A 22,088-nucleotide genomic window follows, 5' to 3' on the forward strand; every position below is an offset into this window, starting at 1 on the left:
TTCTCTGTATCTCTGCCTTTCAAATACATAAATAAATCTTAAAAAATAAAGTTGGGCATGCCACCATTTGTAATTGCCCCAAATTCAAAGCAACCCAGGTACGCGTGCCCAGGTGGGTGGATGGACTCTGGTGCACGCACACCGTGGAGCAGTGCACAGCCGTGGGGAGCAACACCCTGCAAGTCAGCAAGACTGGGTGGATCTCACAGGTGTAACGCTGAGTGAGCGAAGCCAGAGCCAGGAGAGGACTCGCTGTGCGGCTCCACAGGCGGCACGTTCAAACCAGCAAAACCAATCTGCGCTTTTACGAATTAGGACAGCATTTACCCTGGGGTGGCGGTCACAGGCGGGCAGGCGGCCGAGGGGCCTTTTCCAGGGCTGTCACATCCTGTGTTTTATTACTGACACACAACACCCGTTAGATTCTCTTCCCAGGTCTGGGTTTCGTCCTCTCATGTAATTGGTAACAAGAGGGGGAAAACTGGGAAACAGTGGGCACTCACGGCGCCGCTGCCATTCTGTACGGGTGTGCTACATTATTAGAACACACACACACATCAGCAATGCACGTCTTTCAAAACCACCCACATGCAAAGGAAAGAATTCACATTAAAACTATCTGGCTGGCTGTGGTGAAGAAGCAACTGAGGTGACAGTGGGAATTAGAGGGCGGGGGGCTCAGCCCTAATGCGGGTGAAGATGTCCATGGTCCCCGGCCAGCGCAGTGGCATCCTGGGTGAGGCCACCACGTGCAGTGCCAGCTTCCCATATGGGCACCAGTCCGAGTCCCGGCTGCTCCACTTCCAATCCAGCTCCCTGCTAATGCACCCAGGGAAGCAGCAGAGGATGGCACCCATGTGGGAGACCCCAATGAAGCTCCTGGCTCCTGGCTCCGGCCTGGCCCAGCCCTGGCTGTTGTAGCCACCTGAGGAGTAAACCAGCAGATGGAAGATTATCTCTGTCTCTGTCTCTCCCTTTCTCTCTGTAATGTTTCAAATAAATAAATAAATCTTAAAAAAAAAAAAAAGAAGAAGAAGAAGAAGAAAGAGAGAAATCAAGAAAGTAAGCAAGCAAGAAACAAACAGCAGGGGCTCGGCATTGGGGTGCAGCAGGTCAAGCCATCACCTGTGGCTCCAGCGTCCCCTGTGAGCACCGGTTCGAGTCCCCGCTGAAAAGCAGTGGAGAATGGCCCACATGCTTGGGCCCCTGCACCCACGTAGAAGACCTAGATGGAACTCTGGGCTCTGGCCATTGCGGCCATTTGGGGAGTGAACCAGGCAATGGAAAATCTCTCTTTCCCTCAGTCACTATTACTCTTTCAAATACATAAAATAAATATTTTTTAAAAATAAAAAACCTATAATTCTAATAATTTAAGTGGATGAGAATTTTTTTTCTTTAAAGGGGACCTCTACATTTCTTCAGACTACATGCTCTCTGAGGCACGGCTGTAAGATTCTCATCTCACCTCTTCCAGGAAGCCCTCCTTAATTCTCCAAACTAGATCAGGTGCCTTCTCGGGGCTCCTACAGCCCCTGGGCTTCCCCATCACAGCCCTTTGCCTATGTCTCCCCAACAGCCTGTGACCTCTGACCCCTCCAGGACATCAGTGTCTGGTTGGATCTGTGGCTCCCACTGGACCAGGCACCCTGGTAGGACAGGGGCAAGCACAGCTCAGTCACTGCTGTCCCTTTCATTGTCCGGCCCAGGCCAGGCCCCGCGAAGATGCTGAATATCTGGAGATGAGATAACAAGCCGTAGACGTCCGGGCTGCTACACGCCTGCACTTTACAGACTAGTGAGACTCCAGACGGACTGGGTCTGTTTGTATGAAGCCAGGGTTCGAGCTGGCGACTCAGGGCTGAATCTGCTTCGTGTTTTGTGGCATGAACTTTTTAAACTGGAAACTTCCTCCTGGGCTGGTGACTTGGGCCCATAAATCTCCACGGCTGGAGCTGGTCCCCGGACATCTTACAAACTTCCAAGGGCCTCACTACCTTCCGCCCTTCTCACCCACAGATTCAATCGAGGATCAAACATATTTGACCACCGAAAAACCGCGCCTGTACCTGAGACGTACAGGCTTCTCCGGGTCGTCACATCCTAAACAGCACAGTGCAGGCACAGTTCACACGGGAGTCACTCCGTGTTGGGTGTGACAGTCACCCACAGGCCATTCACCCACAGGTCATTTAACGCGCATGGGAGGACCTGCGTGAGCTACCTACAAGCGCTACACTGCTTCATAGCAGGGACTTGAGCATGTGCAGAGGTTGGTATTGGTGAGGGTCCCGGAACCCTCCCCTGTGGGGGCTGGGGGTGCCAGCACCCCACATTGCTGAGTGCCTGGCTTCAAGTTCCAGCTCTGCCTCCAGAGTCCAGCCCCCTGCTAATGCACCTGGGAAAGCGGCAGGAGATGGCCCCAGTGCATGGGCCCCTGCACTCATGTGAGGGACCCAGAGGAGGCGCCTGGCTCCTCACTTTGGACCCGCCCAGTGCCGGCTGTTGGAGTCAGAACTTGAACTGGGGCTGGCATTGTGGTGTAGTGGGTAAAGCCACCACCTGCAAGGCCGGCATCCTATATGGGTGTCAGTTCCAGTCCCAGCTGCTCCGTTTCTGATCCAGCTCCCTGCTAATGGCCTGGGAAGACAGCAGATGATGGCCCAAGTGCTTGGGCTCCTGCATCCACGTGGGAGACCCAGATGAAGCTCCTGGCTTCCCCCGATCATCCTAGCCCCAACCTCTGTGGCCATCTGGGGAGTGAACCAGCAGATGGAAGACCTCTCTATCTCTGTCTCTCTATCTCTCTCTGTGTATTCTTCAAAAAAAAAAAAAAAGCAATTAAATCTTAAAAAAACAAAAAGTATACCAGACTCTGATGTGGGATGTGAGTGTCCCAAGTGGCATCTCAACCAGTGAGCCGAGTGCCCACCCCGGGCGTTTCCTGTTTTAAGGGTTTATGATTATGAAGTTACACCACTCTGCAGGTTTTTGTTTGTTTGGTTGGTTTTTTGCAGGCAGAGTGGACAGTGAGAGAGAGAGAGAGAAAGGTCTTCCTTTGTTCCGTTGGTTCACCCCCAATGGCCGCTATGGCCAGGCCAGTGCACCGCACTGATCTGAAGCCAGGAGTCAAATGCTTCTCCTGGTCTCCCATGCGGGTGCAGGGCCCAAGGACCTGGGCCATCCTCCACTGCACTCCCAGGCCATAGCAGAGAGCTGGCCTGGAAGAGGAGCAACCAGGACAGAATCCAGCGCCCCGACCGGGACTAGAACCTGGTGTGCTGGTGCCTCAGGCAGAGGATTAGCCTAGGATTAGCCTAGTGAACTGGCCTTCACTCTGCAGGGTTCAAGCTAATGATCCAAGAGTTCCGAGTCTGCTAGGGCTCCAGGGCTTGCCACCCTGAGGGTCTGCTGTCCTAGGATTCTATGAGTGTGAGATTCTCTGGCCTTCGCTGGTATGGCTGTAAGCAGGGTGACCCACCACACCCGCTGGCCCGAGACCAGGGGCTTCCGTACTGGGCCACTCTTCCTCAGAGTTCTCACAATCCACACTTCCGGTCTGAAAGTCTGCGGGTTTGGGGTTACCACGTCCCAGGTATCCGAGTGTATGAGAGGGAGGTTTCTAAGGTTCTAGGGCTGTGCTGCCCCATACGACAGCCGCGAGCTGCCTGTGGCTACTTAGATGTAAATTAATTACAACTACGTAAAATTTAAAACAGTCGCTCGGGCAGCACTGGCCGTGCTTAAGTACTTGATAGCCACCCACGCTTGTACTAGTGGTTGCTATGCTGGACATCACATTAAGTTCCATTAAGTTCCCCTGGGCAGTGCTGGCCACAGATTCAGTGCCACGTGTTTGTCTTCTCACCCTCCTGGCCACCAAGGTGCATGGACACTGAGACCCCAGAGGCCACCCCAGCCCCCTCCCCTCCTCCCCAGGTACCTGCCAAGGCCTTGATCCGGGAGCACTCGAAGAGCGAGGCGGCGGCGGTGGAGGCGGCCGGCGGCTCCCGCTCCCAGCCCCGATCTGGGCTGTCCCAGCGGGCTGCGGGGTTGTTGTTATTGGAGGCGGGCAGCCCCTCCATGTTGTCCACTTCCCCTGGCACCTGCGCCATTGGGATCGATGAGGCCTGGGGGTGGGGAGAGGCAGCTTAGGGCCTGAGCTCAGGGGTTTCGGCCCCCCCGTGCCTGGCTGTGAGTCCTGCTGCCTCACTAGCCCTCAGTTTCTCTGTCTTTAAAGTGGACATAATAACGCACGTTCACCCTGACTGCTTCACGGGGCTGTACGAAAACATCTAAGTCGGTGCCTGGCAGGTGGAAAGGCTCGGCACACCATCTTTGTTACCATTATTATTATTATTATTTGAAATTCTCTTCGATGTCCTCCAGCTGCTAGGGTACACAAGGTGCACCTTTGGGGATGACAGACATGCCACACCCCTCAACTCCTGGCTTGCCACGGGACCTGCTATAGTGAACGGAATTAGGCAGAGATGCTGGTGCGCCTGCCCTCAGCCCGGGATCCCAGGGACGTCACCAGTTTCTGCTTGTGCTCTAAAATCACAAGAAAAACACGTCAGGGCCAGATCGGATCCCAGGCCCCTGTCATTCCTGCCAGGGCCAGCCAGGGACGCCCCTATAATCCCAACTGTGAGTGAGCTCAGCACAGACCAGGCCGGCCACACACGGAGCTCCGAGTTCTGGGGTGGTTTGTTACGCAGTACTGCGGCAACAGCTGACCAACACACTGGGCCCTAAGCAGCGCACCATCGCCTCCACCTTCCCGGGCCCCAGACCTGACTCTAAGACCGAGAACCGAGGGCACCTGTAGGACAAGGCCCCCTTCTCAGAAGACCATGCAGGTGTCCACGTGCGAGCCTGAGAGCACGCAGTCCGGGGCACTGGACAGCGCAGCGGGGGCTGGCCCGTCAGGCAGACCTAGGGAAACCTGCTGTCACTCTCCCTTTCTTATCAGGAAAGGCCAAGGTGGGCATACGGCTGCCTACCAGCTGTGTGACCTTGGCCAAGTCTCTTCCCCTCTCTGGGCCACGGCCTGTTCCTCAGCAGAATGGCAATGACCACACTACCCTCTTCCTAGGGGCCTTGGAAGAGGATGGGAGTTAGGGACGTAGGGAACGTGGTGTCTGGTACACAGCGAGCTCTCTGCTTCTCTCCAGCTCTCAGCCTCCAGCCCCGGGTCAGGGGTCCTAGCAAATCAACGAGCCCGCTCCGGCCTCGGGGGAAATGAGTTCCAGTCCTGCGTTATCTTTGCTGCATCTTGAACTCAGGAGCTTTGACTTGGGTCCCGCGTGCCTCAGTTTCCTTCCCTGCTAAAGGCGATGCCAACTGTTTCCCACACGGAGGATACGCGGGGATGGGCAGGCGCTTAGCCCTTGGTGAGCTCCGTCAGGCCGGGAGCAGCCCTGCCATTACCGGATCGAATGGAGCGGGAGGACGGGGCGGCGGGGAGCTGGGAAGCCTGTCCTGCCCGCACCAGCCACGCCGGGGCTGCGGGTGGGAGCCGAAGTGTTAACCCTTGCCCGGCCGCGCCTCCAGTCCCCGAGCCCAGGGAGGCGCCCGGCAAGGACAAGGCCTGCGGGCAGGACCCGCGCTCCGCGCCCAGGCTGGCCTGGGTTGTGGGCTGGGGTTCGTTCGGTCCTGGACCTCCCCATCTGCCTCTGGCCGGGGGCGACCCCGGGGGTCGGGCAGTGGCCACGGCGCGCGGTGGGGGAGAAGGGTGCTCGTGCAGGTGGGGAGACGCGGGGGAGGGGCTCCGGGCCGCAACGCCGCTCACCTGCGCCCGCGGCCGCCGGGGCCGCTGTCCCCGCTGCTCGCCGCGCCCGACAGCCCCGCCTGTGGGCGTCCGCGGCCCGGCCCGGCCCGGCCCCGCATGCGCCGCCGCCGCCGCGCCTCCCCTCGGCTCGCGCGGCCGCCGCGCCCGCGCGCCCCCGGACCCTCGCGCCGCCACACACGGGCCGCGGCGCGTGGTGCACAGCGGCGCCCGCGAGCCGCTGCGGTGGCGTCACCGCCGCCCCCGGGGTCGCGCGCAGCGCCGCCCACGCGCCCCGCACCCACCCGCGCGTCCCTCAGCGGACGGGGGGGGGGGCGTCTGGCGGGGTCCCGGTACCACGCACCGCGTCACGCTGAGGAGGGGCCAGCACCCGCACGGCGTCACACACGATCACGCACGTGTCACGGCTTTCCCTGCTCGCCCGGGGTCACACATCCTCCACGGCCACGCGCACAGCCACGCGGGCAAACGCAGCCCCGGCGTCAGAGACGCTGCCCGCACACGCGGGCGCCGTGGAGTAGCCACCCTGTCCGCTAACGCACACCTCGCAGGGCCCCTGTCAACCCCATGTCACGCAGGCGGGCACCCACGGGGCCACCTCAAGGTCACAAGTGGGCGGCAGCGGCGCCGGCCACACGCGGGGCCACACGCACGGGACGGCGCGGGGCGTCTTCCGCTGTCAGGGTCTCCCTGCGGCGGCGGAGAGTCGCTGTTGGCCGCACGGGTACACAGGCCCGCACGGTGTCACACGCACGCACACTTTGCCTCCTCGCGGGTAGGAGAAGGCCCGGGGTGGGCGCGGAGCCCCGCAGCCGCCGCGGGGCACTGGCACAGGGGTGTGAGGGAGGACGGGCTGCCGAGGCTGTGGGCGTGGCTCGCCGCGCCGGCCCCGCCCCGGGCACAGGAGCGCGGGGGCCGGCCTCAGCTTGACGCACGCTCGGGGCCCCGCCCACTCGCTCCCTTTCCCGGGTGGGCGTGGCCTTCAGGGTCCCGCCCCCGAGCCTAAGTGGTGCGTTGAGCGCTGGTTCCTGCTCTGCCCACTCAGGTTCTTCCCAGCACGGGGCGGGGCCAGGAAGACCCCGCCCACCGGGCCTGAGCAGTGGGCGGGGCCTTGGCCGAGGCGGGGCTGAAGCTGTGCCGTCGGATCCAGGCTCCGCCCCATGCTCCTGGCTAAAGGACGGAGAACGCCGCCCCGGAGCCTGTGGGTTCCCGCGCGTCCTGAGACTCTGAGGCCTCGCACGCCCGCGATCCCGTAGCATGGCCGTCAAGAAGATCGCGATCTTCGGCGCCACCGGCAACACCGGGCAAACCACCCTGGCGCAGGCGGTGCAAGCAGGCATGAACCGGGGCGGGCGGGGGGATGTCCTGGACACGCGGGAAAGGGGAGGCCGGTGGGCTCAGCCGGGAGGCGGCTTGGGGCCAGGCTTGTCCCAGCCAGGTGTGGGGGGACTCAGGGCGCAGAGCAGGTGGCCACCGGGAGCCCCAGTTTCATGTGAGTCCGAGGCAAAAGAACTGCCCGTGGGCGCCTGGGAGCCTCCAGGAGCCCAGTAAGTAAGTCGAGGCTCTTGGAAACTGCGGTGCTGCGGGTGCGGGTGCAGATGCGGTGGGTGCTGCGGGTGCGAGTTCTTTGCGCCCCAGCTTTCTGCCCAGCACTGCTCTTTCTCTAAATCCTTGAGGGCCTCCTGTGGGGTGGAACTAGTAGGTATTACCCCACTTGACAGATGAGAAAACTGAGGCCCAGAAAGTGACTTCCCCAATTTCACACATCTGGTAAGTGGCAGAGCTGGGATTTGAACCCAGCTGGTGCTCTGAACCATGGAAGAGGTCCACCAGCTCTCGGCTTGGGCACCAGAGCAAAACCTGGCACTCGGGAAAGCCAGCGCAGCCTGACCAGGAGCAGGGTGAGCAGGAGAGAGGGTAGCTGTGCCCCGCACCCTCCACCCCCACTGTCCAGAGGTTACCCTGGTGGGGACCTGGGCCCTCCAGATACGGGCCGCACCCCTGCTGGCCTTGTTGACTCTGTGTGATACAGGCTATCTGGGTGCCCCAAAAGGGTGGAGGCCACCGCGGAGCCACTCTCTCCCGTCTCCCAACACAGCTTGCCTTTGGAGGGGCTCCCCCTGAAATCTCCTCCTGAGGCCCACTGTTCTCCCTCCCCCCACTAGCCAAGACCCTGGCTGCCTCTCCCCCAGAACGGGGAGAGCTGTGGACCTGCCTGGTCAGCATTCTGGGGGAGGGTGAAGAAGGAAGAAGTAGGGAGTTGAGAAATGCTGAGTCATGGTGAGGATCAAACTTTCCTTCTCAGCAGCTTTGCTGTAATCCCACATTTCTCTGAGTTGCCCCTGCCCCCCTGCTGGTGAGGGCTGGAACTGCACCTGGGGGCTGGGAGCTGCCGCCTAGGGGAGGCCTCTTCACTGTGGCCCTGAGCGGTCCCCACTGTCCGAAAAAGGAGGAGCTTGGATGAACTGAGCCTTCGTGCCCCTGGATGGATTTGTAAGGACCAAGGGTCCTGACAGGCCTGGGCTCCGGCAACTGGCTGCCCACATCCAAGGAGCTTCCCGCCTGTGTGGCCAAGTGCCTGTGTCTCAGATACATGCACGGCGGGGATGAAATTACTAGGGCTTGCCCTGGGCTCCTGTGATGATTAAAGTAGATAATGTATGGGAGGTGCTGACCGTATACAGTTGGTGCTCAGTAAACACTCCTTGCACTGAATTCTGTGGGCTCTGGGTCAGACCCTACTTACTGGCCATGTGATCCGGGCTCAGTTACCTAGCATCGCCTAGGTTCTCCCGACCTCAGATTGGGCATGATAACACCCTGTAGAGTTGTTCCAGTAGGGTGCTTCCCAAACTGGGTTACAGGGCTAAGCCACAGTATCAGCGGTATCACCTTTTAACTATTGGGTTATGAAACATTTGTTTCAAGTCTGTATGTGTGGGTTTGTGTGCACTGGGCTAGGCTGTGAAATCTGTTTTGTATTGAGGGTTAAGAAAAACCTCAAAAGGGGCATGACCGCTACAACTTAACTGTAGCAGTCCCGGCCCTCCGCTTCCAATCCAGCTCCCTACTAATGCACCTGGCAAGGCAGCAGAGGATGGCCCGCGTGCTTGGGTCTCTGCCATCCATGTAGAAGACCAGGATGGAGCTCCTGGCTTACTACCCAGCACTGCCCTGGCTGTTGCGGCCATTGGGTGAGTGAACCAGCAGACGGAAGACCTCTCTCTCTCCCTCTCCCTCTGTCATTCTGCCTTTCAAATACATAAATAAATAAATCTTTTAAGAATAAATAAATAAACCTAAAAAAAAAAAAAACCCAAACCTAGAAGTCATCGCCCCAACACACACCCTGTTTTGTTATCCAACCCCTCCCCCAGGCCTGGGCAGCCACTCATCTACTTCCTGTTTGTGTGGCTTTGCCTGTTCTGGACAGGAATATGGAAGTAACCACGTGACTGGCTTCTTCAGTTCAGCAAAAGCCATGCTCTGGAGGTTCAGGCATGTGTCAGCAAGCATGTGGTAACATGTATCAGTAAGCATGTGGTAACATGTATCAGTAAGCATGTGGTAACATGTGTCAGCAAGCATGTGGTAACGTGTGTCAGTAAGCGGCTTCTCTCTGCACTGTCCATCTGTCGCAGTCTGTGTCCATGCATCAGCTGATAGTATTTGGCAGTTACGAAGGGTGTGCGAGTTTTTGTGTGAAAATGGCTTCTTTGCCAGCGCCGTGGCTTAACAGGCTAATCCTCCGCCTTGCGGCACCGGCACACCGGGTTCTAGTCCCGGTTGGGGCGCCGGATTCTATCCCGGTTGCCCCTCTTCCAGGCCAGCTCTCTTCTATGGTCAGGGAGTGCAGTGAAGGATGGCCCAAGTCCTTGGGCCCTGCACCCCATGGGAGACCAGGAGAAGCACCTGGCTCCTGGCTTCGGATCAGCATGGTGCACCGGCTGCAGCGGCCATTAGAGGGTGAACCAACGGCAAAAAGGAAGACCTTTCTCTCTGTCTCTCTCTCTCACTATCCACTCTGCCTGTCAAAAAAAAAAAAAAAAGAAAAGAAAAGAAAAAAGAAAGAAAGACAAGAAAAGAAAAAGAAAATGGCTTCCTTCCTCTTGGGCCTTTGTGGAGGACTGTGATTGCTGGGTCACAGGGTGGCTGTGTTGAATCCGCGGAGCTGCCACAGGCTGTCTTCATTCAGCACTGCCCTGAGCCAGCCGTGAGGGTTCCAGCCTCCTCGCAGGGACACTCCACTCCCACTGGGCTCTGTGCCAATTTGCATTTCCCTGATGGCTGCTGGCCACTTGTGTAGCTCCTTGGGAGAGAAGTCCGTTCAGATCTATGTGTGGAACAGAGGTTCCTGTCGTTGAACAAGAAAGGGTTCAGAGTGAGCCCGGGAGTCGTGGCGAGTGCATTAGCCCAGACCAGGTGGGCATCCGATGGAGTGACCAGAGCAGTCTGTTCGCACTGGGGCTTACAAGGGAGTAGGGTCGGGTTCTTCCCTCCGCGTTCTCCTTGCCCTCCTCCCTGTTCTCGTGGACAAAGGGCTTGCAGGGTGTGCAGTCGGCAGGTTTCTCCCAGGGTCTCACTACTCAGTGCTGGGGAGGCACCGAGGCCGTCCTGAGAGCGAAGCCATGAGGGTTTTCTTACCCGATGTCATGGGACAGAGTAGGATTCTTGGTGCTGAGCAGAGAGGATTCTCCTGGGGTTCCTTCCTTGGGGGAAAGGCAGGGACCACCTCTAAAGTTCTTGAGGTGTGGCAGGACTTTGTAGCGGAAAATCGCGGGCTGTTTCCAGGCCGCTTCCCACAGGTGGCTTTCTTTACCGTGGGCCCCTCTCACGCACATAGGCCCATCTCCAACTTCCTACCTAACAGGTTGTCTTTTATTATCGTGTTGCAGTTCTTTATACACGCCAGGCACGATGACTGACAGAGTTTCCCTCCCGTCCTGTGGGCTGCATTTTTGCCTTCGGAACAGGTTCCTCAGGAGCTGGAGGTTTTCCATTGTGCTGATGTTCCATTTGTCTGTTCTTACTGCTGCTGCTGCTTTGGGTGTCATGGCTAAGACACCACTGCCTAATCGGAAGTCACTAAGATTTAGGCTTATGTTTTCTTCTCTTTAAAAATGGAATCTCGCATTTAAATATGATTTTCCTTTTTTAAAAAAGATTTATCTTATGTATTTGAAAAGCAGAATGGTAGGGAGAGAGACACAGAAGAGATCTTCCGTCTGCTGCTTCATTCCTCAACTGTCTGCAGCTCCATCCGGGTCTCCAGTGGGGGTGGCAGGGGCCCAAGGAGTCGACCCATCGTCCGCTGCTTTCCCAGGGGCATTCCCAGAGAGCTGGAACAGAAGCGGAACAGCGAGCACTCAAACCAGTGCTGGGACGTGGGTATGGGACACGGGATGCTGGTGTTGCAAGTGGAGGTTTAACCCACTGCGCCACAACGCCAGTGTCACTTTACAAATAAAGACCCCGCGACCCAGAGAGCTTTAGCGACCTGCCCAGGGTGGCGGGGCTGGGCACCACCCCAGGTTGTGTTGAGTGTTAAGTGAGCCAATGTGTGCACAGCACTCGGCAGCTGGCTCAAGTGAGCACTCTGTACAGATTACTTAGCGAGGTGCTGTTGCTTTTTTTTTTTTTTTCTTTTAATTTATTTATTTAATGTGAAAGGCAAAGTTACAGAGATGCAGAGGAAGAGAGAGAGAGGTGGCTGGCTCACTCCCCAGATGGCTGCAATGGCTGAGAGCTGGGCTGACACAAAGCCAAGAGCTACTTCCAGGTCTCCCAAGGACTTGGGCCATCTTCCACTGCTTTCCCAGGCCATAGCAGAGAGCTGGATGGGAAGTGGAGCAGTCGGGACTCAAACTGACGCTCATATGGGATGCCAGCACTGTAGGCAGTGGCTTTACCCACTATGCCACAGTGCCAGCCCCAGTGAGGTGTTTTTATCTTATTTTTAAGATTTTATTTATGTATTTGAAAGAGTTACAGGGAGGCAGAGAGAGAGAGCTCTCCATCCGCTGGTTCACACGCTAGATGGCTGCAACAGCCAGCATTGGGCCAGGCTAAAGCCAGGAGCTTCATCCGGGTCTCCCACATGGGTGGCAGAGGCTTTTCCCATGCCATTAGCAGGGAGCTGAATCAGAAGTGGAGCAGCAGCAACAGGAGCCAGGACCCATAGGGCAGTGGCCACAACCTATGCCACAACCCTGTCCCCAAGAGATTACGTATTGTCATTTCTCATTATTATCAGTGTCACTGGCCCTTCCTTTGTTTACGTTGAAGTAGCTGATGGCAGCCATCAGAGAACTGGAAGAATCCTGTTCTTGTCCCCCTTCCCTGCCCAGGTTTCACCTGTCACAGCTGTACCATGCGCTCACACCTCCTGACGGGTAGGACGTTGCCACTCTTTGCCATGACTCTTCTTTTGGGGGCTCTGACTGTCCGTGATTAGCCTGGTGGGGGCCCTTCAGGGGGTTGCTGTGTCCTTTCAAGGGAGCCCGGCACTCTGCAGGCACTGCCCCCCGCTGGCCATACCGGGTGCTGCAGCCCCGGCTGCGCTCTGGCCTGGCGGTTGGTCAGCCATTTCCCCAGGGAAGAGAGTGATCTTGAGAGATGTCTCAGTCTGGCTGGCTGCTGTGACTGAGCCACCCCAGCAGCAGAGGCCAAGGGGCTGCCAGACGTGGTCTCTTCCCAGGTTACAGGGGCAGCCTTCCGCTGTGTCCTCACGGGATCGGGATAGCGTACATGAGCTTGCCACCTGCTCTCTCTTCTTCCTCTCTCAAAGTCGCTAATCCCATCACGGGCCCCACCCTTAGAACCTGTTGAAACCAGGCCCCTCCCTCCAGATGGCAGCCCTGGGGGTTAGGGCTTCTGTGGTTGCATCTGGGAGGGGACAAAGGTCAGCTCTCTGCAGACCACCATTATTGGCTTTGTTTTGCAAATGTCACCATTGCAAAACAACCACACAGGAACACCCCTCCTCCCCTTTGTGGCTGTGTGTGTGTGTGTGTGTGTGGCTGGCTGGCTCTGTGTGCACATTTGAGGAGACAGAGGTATTCAAAGTGCCCTTGGCAGAGGACCTAGGGAGGTGACACTAAAATCTTTGGTGACCCCTGAGAGAGGGAATGACCACCAGAGGGCTGGACCAGGGCAGCGTCTGAGACCAATCCCAGAGCTGGCCGATCTTCTGCACCTGTTTCCTTGACCATGGATGGGGTTGGGGGCACAGCCCATGGGCAGCAAACATTAACCCATTGGTTGCTGGAGGGAGGGGAAGGCAATTTGTGTATCCACGTGCATTGTCTTATTTTAACATTACTGTGGTTTTACCACCAAAAATATTTGAAGACCACTGACCCAGGACAGAGGACCCAGGGGACACCTGTGGGGTTCACGGTGCCCTCGGGGAGCAGCCCCTGAAACCCATCCCACCAGCCCACTGACCACCCTCTCCCACCCTCTCTGCCCACAGGTTACGAAGTCACCGTGCTGGTGCGCGACCCCTCCAGGCTGCCAAAGGAGGGGCCCAAGCCAGCCCATGTGGTGGTGGGTGACGTCCTGCAGGCAGCCGACGTGGACAAGACCGTGGCCGGCCAGGATGCCGTCATTGTGCTGCTGGGCACCGGCAACGACCTCAGTACTGAGCCTCCCCTCTGCCCACGGCCCCTCCCTACACCTCGGCCTGCAGCACCACCCCCACCCCCGGCCCCCCCTCTGCCACCCCTGCCGCCACCTCCACCACCGCCCACCGGTGACAGCCACTCTCTGTCCCCTCTAAGGTCCCACCACCGTGATGTCCGAGGGCACCCGGAACATTGTAGCAGCCATGAAGGCTCACGGCGTGGACAAGGTCGTGGCCTGCACATCGGGTGGGTGGTGGGGTCATGGTGTGGGGGCTGAACCACTGGGTGGGAACAGGATGGACAGCCCAGGGCCCTGGGACAGGTAGCACTGAAGCCATCAAAGTCACCATGTATTATCAAATCTTGCAGGGGACACAGCAGTGACCAGTACAGCCCAGGACCCTGTAAGAGAGGGGTAATAGGGCCATGGTTACACTGACCTTCCAAATAATCAGACAGGGCCTGGGATGCAAGAAGCCGAGGAGGCCTGTGGGAGCCTGGCAGGGCAAGTGCCAGAGTCATGGGTATGTGGCAGGTTGGCACTTAAGAGGTGCCAACTATGGGCAGGGGGACATTAAACAAGGAGCTCTCCTGAGCAACCCAAAAGGAAGGCTACAGGGTGCCTGACCGGCGCAGTTAAGGCTAACAGCATTTAGTAAGCACCTGCTGGGTGCTGGGTGGTATCTGAGCACCCTGGGGATAAAGGCCACTTCAGCCTCACAAAACTCCTCTGAGTGCTTGCGCTCAACATGGCACACAGTAGGTACTCAAGGAATACTGGCTGGGGTTGTCTCCCTGCTGTGGCTCAGCGCTGGGCAGTGTACCTGGCTGTCCGTCTCCCCCGGGTTCACACCCTGCCTCTGTGTCTTGGAAGTGGGAAAGGGCAGGGGCACAGAGGCCCAGGGACAGGAAGGAAAATTGTTTATGGTTCTTTGTTCCCCAAGGTTTGAAATGGAAAAGTAATAAGCTGCAGTTTTAGAGTAGCTCTTCGTTTTCCTTTTTCCTATCCAGTCTTTTTTTTTTTTGGGGGGGGGGATATCTTTTATTTATTTATTTATTTATTTAAAAGTCAGGGTTACACAGAGAGAAGAGAAGCAGAGAGAGAGAGGTCTTCCATTCGCTGGTTCACTCCCCAAATGGCTACAATGGCCAGAGCTGCACCAATCCGAAGACAGGAGTCAGGAGCTTCTTCTGGGTCTCCCACATGGGTGCAGGGGCCCAAGCACCCGGACTATCTTCTACTACTTTCCCAGGCCATAGCAGAGAGCTGGATTGGAAGAGGAGCAGCCGGGACTAGAACCAGAGCCCCTATGGGATGCCGGCGCTTCAGACCAGGGCGTGCTGTGCCACAGCACCGGCCCCTCTATCCTGTCTTGAAGATCAATTTGAGTGTTTTAAATTAGGCTTTGCTTTCATGGAAGAAACTGGAAAATTGACTTAATTTCTCAAAATATTTTGCTTGGGTTTTTGAAAAGTATTAGTGTGTCAGGATTTGTTGCTTTTTTCCCCCCCTTTTACTTAAAAAAAAAAATCCTTGGGACAGAGCAGGTAAAGCTACTGCCTATGGCACTGGCATCCCATGTGGGCACTGGTTCAAGTCCCGGCTGCTCCTCTTTCGATCCAGCTCTCTGCTATGGCCTGGGAAAGCAGTGGAAGATGGCCCAAGTCCTTGGGCCCCTACACCCACATGGGAGACCCTGAGGAAGCTCCTGGCTCCCAGCTCTAGCTGTTGCAGCTATTTGGGGAGAGAACCAATGGACAGGAGATCAATCTCTCTCTCTCTGTAACTCTTTCAAATAAATAAATTTTTTTAAAATCCTTTGAAAGGCAGAGAGACAGACAGAATGTCCAACCTGTGATTCACTCCCTAAATTCCTGCAGCAGCAAAGGCTGGGCCCCACCAAAGCCAGGAGCCTGGAATTCCATCTGGGCCTCTAGGTGGCTGGCAGGAATCCAAGGATTGCGGCCATCACCTGCGGGCTCTGAGTGTGTTAGCAGGAAGCTGGGATCCAAAGCCAAGCCAGGACTCGAACCCAGGCACTCTGATGTGGGATGCAGGCACCATAAGCAGTGATTTAACCCCTGCACCAAACGTCCGTGCCTCGTTTTAATTTTTAACTTTTATTTAGAAATGATTTCAAAATTATGAAACATTTCAGACAGGAAAGTCGCAAGACCAGTACGGTGAGCACCGTGTTCCTGCCACACGCAAGAGTCCCGTGTGAGCTCTGTAAACTCTATCAGAACCAGCCTGTCTGCGTGTACACATGTGGTGGCACTGTTTTCCTAAACCACGTGAGATGGAGTTGCAGACCCAGGGACACCAGGGGCCACTCCTGAGGCAGAAAAGGGCATTTGTGCCTGGAACCACACGCTGTCGTCACACCTGACACGCGGACACCCGTCCTGTTCTCCCCTCTCTGAGTCGAGTTTCCCTCCACGTTCAAGCTTCAAGAAAAGGATTACAAGGATCCTGTCTAAGGAGCTTGGAGTCTATCCACAAGGACTTGGGGAGGACCGGATCTTAGAGGCGGCTCAGAGGATTAGAAAGAAACCCAGGCGGGCAGGGTAAGCCGCTGCTGTGACACCGGCATCCGCTGCGAGCCCCGGTTCACTTTCCATCCAGCTCCCTGCTAATGCACCTGGGAAAGCAGTGGAAGATGGCCCAAGTGCCAGGGCCCCTGCACCCTCATGGGAGACCCAGATAGAGTTCTGGGCTCCTGGTTTCGGCCTGGACCAGCCCTGGCCATTTGAGCAATGAACCAGCAAAACCAAAGTCTCTGTCACTCTGCTTTTCAAATAAACAACCAAAAACAGCAGATCTGGTGGGAGAGTGTTATGGTGCAGTGGGTTTTTAGCCACCACTGGGGACTCCTGCATCCTGTATCAAAGTGCCTGGGTTCGGATCCAGCTCCCTGCTAATGTGCCCGGAAGGCAATGTATTATTACTTGGGCCCCTCCACATTTGAGACCTGGATGGAGTTCTGGGCTCCTGCTTCTGCCTGGCCCGGCCCTGGCTCTGCCCTTGCAGGCATTTGGGGAGTGAACCAGTGGTTGCAAGATCTCTCTGTCTCTCCCTCTCTCTGTCACTCTGCCTGTCAAATAAATAAATAAATCTTTAATAAAAACAATTGAGAAAAGAAGCCCAGGGTAAGACACAGTCTAGAGTTAAGGTTACAGAAGGGAGGCTGTGTGATGGGCCCAGGGCCCTTGCTGTGTAGCCTTGGGCCCTTGGGCCCCAGCTTCACATATGGAGCCTTGGAGCCTCGGTTCTCTCTCTGCATGGTCCCTGTGAATCAGTGAGATCATCAATCACACAAGTTCGCTCACCCCGGGTGACTGGCCCCGGGTAGATGGGGCTCCCGGACATTTAGTCTAGCTCTGGGACAGGTGAGTGTGAGTGACAGCCTGTGTTACAGCTTGGTGTATGCTAAGCAGAGCCTGCTGTGTTCTGGGCCTTTCTGGGAATGGAGCTCTGAACACTACAGGCAAGGTCTCTGCCCTGCAGGGCTGACCTCCTGCTGAGGGGCGGGAGATAGGAAACAAACCCACCCACAGGTGACTTGCTGGGGCGGCAGCAGGAGAAGGGGGTGGGGCGTGGGGCTGCTGACTGGGGGAAGGGGTCATTTGCAATTTTAAATGAGATGGGGAGCCTCCCTGAAAGGTGACCTTTGAGCAAAGTCCGCAAGGAGGGAGCCCTGTGGGCGTGAGAGAACTGCATTGGAGGCAGAGGGATCAGCAGTTGCTAAGGCAGTGGTGGGCGATGTCAGAGTGCAGATGGGGCCTCACGGGCAGCCGTGACCCTGAGTGGGAGGCAGGCGCAGTGTGACCCCCTTGGCTGTGTGGGGGGCAGGGCATGGAGACCAGGGAGGGGGCAGCTGTGCTGGCCCAGGCAAGAGGTCCCAGCGGACAGGACCAGGCCGGGTGAGAAGAGCTCAGACTTGGGATGCCTGTGTTTTGCGGCCAGCTCCTCCGTGAGACAGACGGAGGAGGCCAAGACGGCTGCTGCCAGCTCCTCCGTGAGACAGACGGAGGAGGCTGAGACGGCTGCTGTGGTTTGCCACGGGAAGGCAGAAGTGAGCCCTTGCAGGGTTTTGTCCTGGTACTGAGAGAAGAGAGCCCAGGCTGACCCTGCCCTATGTGCCCCCCCTCCACAGCCTTCCTGCTGTGGGACCCGGCCAAGGTGCCCCCAAGACTGCAGGACGTGACCGATGACCACATCCGGATGCACAAGGTGCTACAGGAGTCTGGGCTGAAGTACGTGGCGGTGATGCCGCCACACATTGGTGAGTGGGGTGGAGACCGGCGGCCCCACCACCGCCAGCCTCTGCCGGGGTCCGCGAGGCCCTCCCCCACCCTGTCCTCCTTGCTCTATTGGGTCTCTGTCCTGACATTCTGATCTCCCAGCACCGCCAATGTGTAACCCAGCAGCCATCATTGTTATGGTGGCCTCTTGAGCCTGGAGCTGACCTGGTCGGGTGGGTAGGGCTTGCTTGGTGTCAGACATCCGATGGGCTCCACCCACACTCGCACACAACATAGGCTGCAGTGCCTCGCCAGGTCGCTGACACCAGGCTGCTAGGCCCCCAGGGCAAGAGCCTGGGGAGAGCTGTGTGGAAGCTACTTACCTTTACTGACTTATTTTCATTTTATTTCAATGGCAGAGACAGAGAAAGAGCCTCTGTCTGCTGATTCACTCCCCGTAGTAGCCAGGGCTGGGCCAGGCTGAAGCCAGGAGCTCAGAACTCATTCCAGGTCTCCCATGAGGGTGGCAGAGACACAAGCACTTGAGCCATCAGCTGCTTCCCAGAGCGCACAGTAGCAGGAAGCTGGATTGGAAGCGGGGGACCAGGACTCAGACCAGGTGCTCCGACCCGGGACGTAGGTGTCCCAAGTGGTGACTTAACCTCTTTGCCAAACGCCTGACCCACTAGATTGTCTTCCGTGTTCTAGAGTCAGAAGCCACTCCAAGCCACCTCCACTGCTACCTTTGATCAGAAGGGAGTCACTAAGGCCGGCCCCTATGCAAGGAGTCGGGACTTCAACTCCGCACACAGCAGCTGTTCTGTTCACCTTTAGTGTGTCTCCCTCACCAGCATGTCAGCCGCTTCGAGGCACAGCTTCCTGGTCCCCAGAACAGGGTCTAGCGTGTAGCAGGTGCTCAATAAATGCTTGTTGGTGAACCTGCACGGGGAGCCCACCTGGGGGTCGTGGTGTAGGAGGAATCTCATTTCCCCTGCCAGGACTGGGCTGTATATTGAGAGACACAGGGGTGTCAGTCACAGGGAGGGAGTCATTCATTCAGGCCACATCTGTTGTGTTAGGGGTCGTGTGCCCGGTGGTCAGTCGTTATAAGCCAGAAGGGACAATAGAGCAGACTTGGAGAAACGTAAGCTCCGTAGGGGATGGCCCCTTGCAGAGGGAACAAGTCTGAGTGATTTTTGGAGGCAGGGAGGACTGGAAGAGGAGCTCTCTATCTGCTGGGACCACTGGCAGAAGGAGGCCCACACTGCAGGGGCTCAAATGGGGTCCATTGCTAAGGCTCGGGGAAGGGGACTTTCCGACAAGAGCCCGCAGCAAAGCTGTGTGATGGAGAAGCTGGAGGGAAATCCCAGCCCCATGGGGGCCTTGCTCTCCTCACTGTAAACAGTGACTCAAGATATCATGGCCGAAATTACTTAGGATTTCCCTTTTTTTTGTTTGTTTTGCATGTGTGTGTGTGTAAAGACTTTGAAACCTCCAGAAATGCTGAGGTTTGTCTGGCTTGAGTGGTTAGCATTTTACCCTATTCTCTCTATGTATATACACAGAATTTGTATGGAAATCTGAGGCTTGGGAAGAGACAGACAGGAGCTCCCATTTACTAGTGCCCAGATGCCTCCAACATCCAGGCCCGGAGTCAGGAGTCAGTGACCCAATCCAGGGCTCCCATGAAGGTGGCAGGGACCCAACCACATGAGCCATCACCACTCCTCCCAGGGGAACTGCATCGGTGGGGAGCTGGGCCTCGAACCCAGGCGCTCAGATGTGGGCCTCAGGCTTCTTAACCAGCATCAGCCACGAGGCAAAATGCCTGCACCAACATACATGTTTGGTTGGTTGGTTGGTTGGTTGGTTAGTTGTTCTGGTATTTTCTTTTTTGCTTTCTCGTTTAAGTTGCAGACATTGCCACACTTTACTCCCGGCAGGCATCGCCCAAGAAGAAAGATGCTTGCAAAAAACCATTACCACAGGGGCCACTGTTGTGGCGCAGCCAGTTAAGCCGCTACCTGCGACACCGGCACCCAATATCAGAGTGCCGGTTTGAGCCCTGGCTGCTCCTATTCAGATCCAGCACCTGCTTAGGTGCCTGGGAAGGCAGCGGAAGATGGCCCAAGTGCTTAGGCCTCTGTCACTCACATGGGAGACCCCAGTGGAGTTCCTGGCTCCTGATTTCAGCCTGGCTCAGCCCTGGGCCATTTAGGGGCTAAACCAGTGGATGGAAGATCTGCCTATCTCTCCCCCTCTCTCTGTCTCTCTGTCTTTCCAATGGATAAAAATAAATCATTTAAAAAATTTCCTAGTCACAACTAAGGGAAGGCTATCGTGTCATTTAGTATCCAGAGTCTAATCAGATTTGCCCAACAAGTACCCTCCCACCTACCTCTGCCCGCCGTCGGAGCCCACTCACGATGGCAGATCTCTCGGCGGCCAGGTCCCCTCCAGCGTGCAGTCCCCAAGCCAGCTGTGTCCTTCAGTGTCCCATCTTCTGGACCTTTCCGGTGGCTTTCTCACAGCTTCAGCCTGAGCGTGACGGGCAGAGCTGCCCAGAGCGTGAGCTCTGCACTCGAGCCCAGCGTCCCTGCAGGGGCGGCAGGAGGTTTGATCCCCAAGTTTCGTCGGTCGCTGGCAGATACTGGTTTTAATTAGCACAGTCCTAAGCGGCCGTCTCTCAACAGCCAGGTTGTGTCTGTCTGCTCTCCCCAGGAAGGCAGAGCCGGCGGTCCTCCTGAGGCTGGGACACGCGGGCTGCTCAGGCTCTCCCACTGCCTGGACACGGCAGGCGCATCTGGGCTCTGCCAGGGAAGCGGCCCTCCGCCACCGAGGTCTGACTTTGTGTCTGACTCCGATTGTCCATTTCTACAGCAGGGCTCATCGCGGGCTCTGGCCGGCCTCCGCTCTAACATACCTTCCGTTTTCCTCTCTTACCACACTTATTGTGTTCTTCAGCGGAATGGCAGCGTCCTGAGCACGGGGCTACTTCTCTGTGGGGTGAACGAGGCCATGGGTGTGGATGAGCGCCTGCACATGCGTGGTCCGCTCCTGATGGTCACACCCCCGGTGCTGGGCGCACAGTAGGGCTGCACTGCGTGTTAGAAGATGGGAGAGGGCCGGTGCCGTGGCTTAACAGGCTAATCCTCCACCTTGCGGCGCCGGCACACCGGGTTCTAGTCCGGTTGGGGCGCCGGATTCTATCCCGGTTGCCCCTCTTCCAGGCCAGCTCTCTGCTATGGCCCAGGAAGGCAGTGGAGAATGGCCCAAGTCCTTGGGCCCTGCACCCGCATGGGAGACCAGGAGAAGCACCTGGCTCCTGGCTTCGGACAGCGAGATGCGCCAGCTGCAGCGGCCATTGGAGGGTGAACCAGCGGCAAAAAGGAAGACCTTTCTCTCTGTCTCTCTCTCTCACTATCCACTCTGCCTGTCAAAAAAAAAAAAAAAAGAAGAAGAAGATGGGAGAGGACCTGTGTTTCACCCAGACCCTCTGCTTTTCCCTCCCAGGCAGTCAACCGTTCACCGGGGCCTACTCGGTGACCACAGATGGACGGGGGACCTCCAGGGTCATCTCCAAACACGACCTGGGCCACTTCATGCTGCGCTGTCTGACCACGGACGAGTACGACGGGCATACTGCCTACCCCTCGCACCAGTACGACTAGCACTCAGGCCCATTAGGGAGGGTGGCGTTCCGGGAAAGGAGACAGCAAGGAAGGGAGCAATAAATCCTGAGCCGAGAGCTCCCGATAAGTGTAGAGGACTCGACTCTGATTCTCCCACGCTCTGCTTCTGCCCCGAGTACTTCTTCTGTGTCTCTCTGCCTGTGTGTGAGATTTCATCTGCTCAGTAACAGTTAACCAAGTCCCTGTTCCGTGCACGGCCCCGTGCTGAGAGCCCAGTGGGGACAGCCCTAAGTCCTGCACTCATGGATCTCACAGTCCAGGGGTGGGAGACGGCCCAGGCCCTGGTGGTGACAACCCGGAACAGTCAGCCCTGACGGACGTCGCACAGAGGCCTGGGCACTCCACAAGGGGTGCCTGTGACCCAGCTTGAGCAGCAAAAAGGGCTTTGCAGGGAACTGGTTTAGTAAGAATCAGCCCAGAGAAGGTTCTAGGGCCTGCCAGCAGAAAGCCCACGGCTCCTGGAAGGAAGTAAAGTCTGCCACAGGGTGACTGCTCTGAGGGGAGGCCGGCACTCCTGAGAGCCTGCTCGCTGGGCTGAACCCCGCAGAGCTCTGAGGAGTGGACAGCGAGCGGCAGGCAGGTTCCCGTTTCATAAAGCTGCACTTGGCTGCTGTGGGGAGGGGAGATGGGAATGGGACAAAGGCAGGGGCCTTGGGGGTGGGGGTGGGGGAGAGGCCCTGGGATGACAGCTCCGGAGCCTGAGGGGACAGTCCTGAGAGGGCGGGGCACCCCCCC

The 22,088-nt window shown here is 57.3% G+C and overlaps 2 protein-coding genes across 2 annotated transcripts in view; one reads left to right on the top strand and one right to left on the bottom strand.

Annotated features, from left to right (window-relative positions):
* SPTBN4 (spectrin beta, non-erythrocytic 4) overlaps window positions 1-4,115 on the bottom strand; it is a 72,828-nt gene extending 68,713 nt beyond the window's left edge. Inside the window, exon 1 of the mRNA XM_062176479.1 lies at window positions 3,944-4,115. Coding sequence (XP_062032463.1) covers window positions 3,944-4,115 — 172 coding nt within the window. The remainder of the gene's footprint in view (window positions 1-3,943) is intronic.
* Window positions 4,116-6,954: 2,839 nt separating this feature from the next.
* Window positions 6,955-21,425, top strand: BLVRB (biliverdin reductase B). The gene is made up of 5 exons (XM_062177052.1): window positions 6,955-7,127; window positions 13,266-13,430; window positions 13,573-13,662; window positions 17,574-17,702; window positions 21,175-21,425. The coding sequence occupies exons 1-5, from the start codon at window positions 7,049-7,051 to the stop codon at window positions 21,330-21,332; spliced, it is 621 nt and encodes a 206-aa protein (XP_062033036.1). The 5' UTR covers window positions 6,955-7,048; the 3' UTR covers window positions 21,333-21,425.
* The last annotated feature ends 663 nt before the right edge of the window (window positions 21,426-22,088 follow it).

Source organism: Lepus europaeus, chromosome 19 (genome assembly GCF_033115175.1).
Source record: "Lepus europaeus isolate LE1 chromosome 19, mLepTim1.pri, whole genome shotgun sequence".
Lineage (NCBI taxonomy): Eukaryota > Metazoa > Chordata > Mammalia > Lagomorpha > Leporidae > Lepus > Lepus europaeus.